At 38.8% G+C, this 4,094-nt stretch overlaps 1 protein-coding gene across 1 annotated transcript; it reads left to right on the forward strand.

Moving 5' to 3' along the window:
• LOC110100951 (NAC domain-containing protein 14-like) lies at positions 1-4,094 on the forward strand. Its single transcript, XM_020828679.2, has 7 exons — positions 1-359; positions 476-744; positions 1,774-2,067; positions 2,241-2,591; positions 2,722-3,204; positions 3,304-3,364; positions 3,442-4,094. Exons 1-7 carry the CDS (start codon positions 182-184, stop codon positions 3,663-3,665), a joined length of 1,860 nt encoding a protein of 619 aa, XP_020684338.1. The 5' UTR covers positions 1-181; the 3' UTR covers positions 3,666-4,094.

Raw genomic sequence — 4,094 nt, forward strand, 5'->3', positions numbered from 1 at the left:
CTACTTCCGCGAAGTATCCAGCGCTCCATCGCCCTTTGTCTGGCTCTCGCACGCTTCTCATCGCAATCTTCGCCTTTGCCTGTTCTCCTAACTCCGGCACCCTTAAGACTAGGTTGTTCAAGAATTAATAGAGGGAAAGAGCCACCTGCCTTCACAAAATTTTGGTCCTAGCTGATCAATTATGGCGACGCTTGAGGTTATCCCTCTTGAATCGCTGCCCTTAGGGTTTCGCTTCCGTCCTACCGACGAGGAGCTTCTGAGCCATTACTTGAAGCGTAAGATTAACGGTAGGATCAAAGCTGATAGAGCTGTCATCCCCGAGGTCGATGTCTGCAAGTATGAACCTTGGGACCTCCCTGGTACCCCTCTCTCTCTCTCTCTCTCTCTCTCTCTCTCTCCTCTCAGCGGGAAATTTAAGAAAAGAACTACATTTTTAAGGCACGTCTTGCTGATTGATGTTCTTTTCGTTATTCAGAAAAATCGATAATAAAATCTAGGGATCCTGAATGGTTTTTCTTCGCTCCAAAGGATCTCAAGTACCGGAACGGCAAGCGCTTCAAACGGGCCACGGAAGCCGGCTTCTGGAAAGCCACGGGGAAGGACAGACCTATCAGGACGCGTGCGCCGCCCATGGCCATTGGTATGAAGAAGACTCTTGTCTTCTACCTTGGCCGCGCCCCAAAGGGGGAACGCACCGGCTGGATTATCCACGAGTATCGCACTGTGGAGCCGGAATTCGATAAGGTGCGTTCCGGTCTTTTCTTTAGTTTTCTCTTATTATTCAAGCTCCCTTATCGAGGAGATTTTTTAGTTTGATTTTCATTTGATGTTCCCAGACTTTTTTTGTTTTGGAATTATGGTCATCAGAAGCAATTGTAGTTGCATCTGAATTTGTTTGGAAATTTCGTTATAAGAAAGAGTTCAGATTGTTCTAATATGTGGAAATTCCTTTTTTTTTTCTTCTTATTTGATTGATGTTAAAATCTAAAGTTGCTTATTTTTATTTGAGGGAAGAGAAAAAGTGTATGCATTGTTATTCGCTTAGGTTTCTAGCATTCTTACACAGCTACTATTTTTGGTATGCATGCTTCTTGCCGGAAGAGGCTTTCTATGCTGAAAAAACACTTGAGTTTCAGTATCAAATGTCTTGTTGATGAGAGTTTTTTTTAATCATATTTAGTAATCTGCAATAATTCTGTTCCATGTCCTGATTGATTTGGTTAGGCTTTGTTTTATCACTTGCTCTTGGTTACAATCTTATCATTATCATCATTGTCGTCATCTGGATTCTTAGTTCTAGCAAATGGTTCAACATTTTGTTTGTGATTGCCCATCATGTTCTTTTTGATAAAAGATATTTTTAGGCTTTACTTATCATCAGATAAATAGGAGAAAAGCTTTAGTAGAGGAAAAATGAACGTAGGATTCAAATAGTTGAATTGTATTATTAACAATAACCAGCCCCACCCCCTTTTAGAAGATTTTTCTCTGCTAGATTGTTTCTATTTGCATAATTTGTAGATGATGATGAAGCAATGACAAGGTTGTCTCATGTGAACTGTAGATCCCAAGTTTGAACTCATAACCTTTTTGTAGCACTTATAGTTATATCTTTCCGCGGTAGCCTTTGTTGGTGCCTCGTGCACTTGGTACTCCCTTCTCTTTAATGGACGATATATTACAGATAATGGCATGCATTTTTTAATGTATATATCAATTTTAGTTGCAAGAGAACTTTTCAGGTTGACTTTTGAGAATGTTCATGTTTTACAGGGTTGTTTCGTACTTTGTAAATTGTATAAAAAGCCAGAAGAGAAGATCGGAACTTCCAATGCTGACAAAATTGATGGCAGCATCCTTTCTCCTGATATAATCTGGTCCTCTCCAGATACCACGGCACAGGGTGATGATGCTTTGTATGAAACTACCCCATTGCATCAGGAAATTGTACCCCTCAATTGGCCTGAAACAGTTGATGAGTCGATGACAAAATCGGAGGAAACGTATAGCTATAGCGATATCACTGCAGATATTGGTGCTAGTGGTATTTATATGGATAATTTGAAGGTGAGCAAATCTACTTTATGGTTTTTAATCAGTAATTGGTAGAGTATTCCTATTAATTTTTCTTTCATTCTTACCAATATCTTGCAAAAAATTGCTTTAATTGCTTAAATTTTATCTTTTTTTGTTGTTGTATCTTTCTCATTAAGCATTTTCTTTTCTAATTTTAAATTCAGGATGACCCTGATCCAAGCAATTTAAGCAGCTTAAATCTTGGATTCGAGCAGAATGATTCTGATATATTTTACTACAATTCTCCTTCAGACATGAGTTACCTACATTTTGATGATAATGGTGTTGGTGCATTCTTAAAAGATGATGATGATGAAGTTGCTAAATTATTAGATTCCATTCTTGTTTCTGATGAAGAATGTCTCCCTGAACTTGACCAGTTTCTTGGAAATACTTCGGAAGCTGTGCCATCTACTCAAGTTGACCCTTTTAAACAAGAGACTTTCTTGGATAAGACATCTGGCATTGGCATTATAATTGGGAATAATGCTGATGTTGAAGTTCTACTGCCACAGGTATGGGTTTTTAAGTGAGCTTAATCTTTTGTAGTTTGTATTATTTCTTTCCTTGTTACTTCTATTGTTCTTCTTCTTCTAATCTGACTTAATTTCTTCTCTTTTTTTTTTTCTCAATTGTCTGCTACAGGACGCCCCTGGTTTGGCAGCTTCTTACCAAATGAGTGGGTCAATAAGCCCATCAAGTCATTTTATGCCTCTTACTCCTTTCTCATACAATTTATTAGGACCTCAGCTTGATTCTTTCATCAAAAACTCTACAGCAAATGAACTTCAATCCATGGCTTCCTTTAATGGAAATGCCATGTTTGAGGGTCTTGAAGCATCGGAGACTCTATTTAGCGTTGCGGATATCTCTCAAGATCTGTTTAAAAATGAGCCTAATCCTTCTGGTGAGGACAATTCCACCGGTATCGGAATTAAGCTTAGGCCTCCTAGGAAACGGACTTCAGCAAATCCAAATCATCTGGGAAGTCAGGGCATGGCAGCTCATGGTAATGCATTTAGGAGGATCCGGCTGCAAACTTCATTACGTGTCGGATCAGCCGTGCTTACCAATCAGAATTCAAGTAGTTCTAATGGAGATCATGATGATAAAGCTGAGATATCTGAGGTGGGATATTCTTTTCAATCTAGACGTGCATTTATTTGCTGAGATAGCTGAACATATCATATATCATACCATTTCTCACAATTTAATTTTTACTTGCAGTCTGGAAATAATGCAGAATTTGAAATACCAAAAATGGCTTATTGTGGGCCCTCTGATAACGGTAAAATAGCAATTATTATTGTGGATGAACCCATTATTACTTTCCCCTCGCTAACTCTAGACTTCAATGCCTTGCAGATGACAATGAGAAAAAGCATACCAGCTCAAACCACTCTCAAACACCCGACCCTGTACTCAGATTGAGAACTAAGGAGCCTAATGACCTTTGCGCTAAGCCAGAAGGTGCTTTAATGGAAGCACCTAAAGCTGCTACAATTAATTTTGGTAGAGTAACTGTGGTGGTTCCAGTTATCCTTTGTGTTTTGTGCATCGGAATGGGTTGGTTCTTTAGCTATCGGTAGCAAGATATGGACCTGAGTTATTCAACCTCTCTTGGTAGCTTTTTCTTGTAAATATATAACAACAGGTTCCTGAGTGTTTAGGAGCGCGTTTTGCTGGATTATTTAAGCTTTTAAGTGCTGGAGAAGTCAGATTTGACCGTTGGATATCCCTTCAGTTGATTCCATTTTCCAGTTTTGATGGTTCTGCGGCCTCAACTGAGTATAGGTAGCTCTGTGCTTGTGGCTTTGAGCCCCAGTGCTCTTCGATAGAAGCAAAGCATCTGTTGTGAATTGCTAGAGTTCCCATATCCATTTATCTTTTACTGTATAAACTTTATATATTTATCTATGATAGAATAAGTTCCTCCCATGTAATGTATGTCTTTTATTGAACCGGAAGATCCTGTATTATTTTTCAAGCAGTACTGGAAATTTTGTTTCAGTTTTATC

The sequence above is a fragment of the Dendrobium catenatum genome, unplaced genomic scaffold (assembly GCF_001605985.2).
Source record: "Dendrobium catenatum unplaced genomic scaffold, ASM160598v2 fragScaff_scaffold_672, whole genome shotgun sequence".
Taxonomy (NCBI): domain Eukaryota; kingdom Viridiplantae; phylum Streptophyta; class Magnoliopsida; order Asparagales; family Orchidaceae; genus Dendrobium; species Dendrobium catenatum.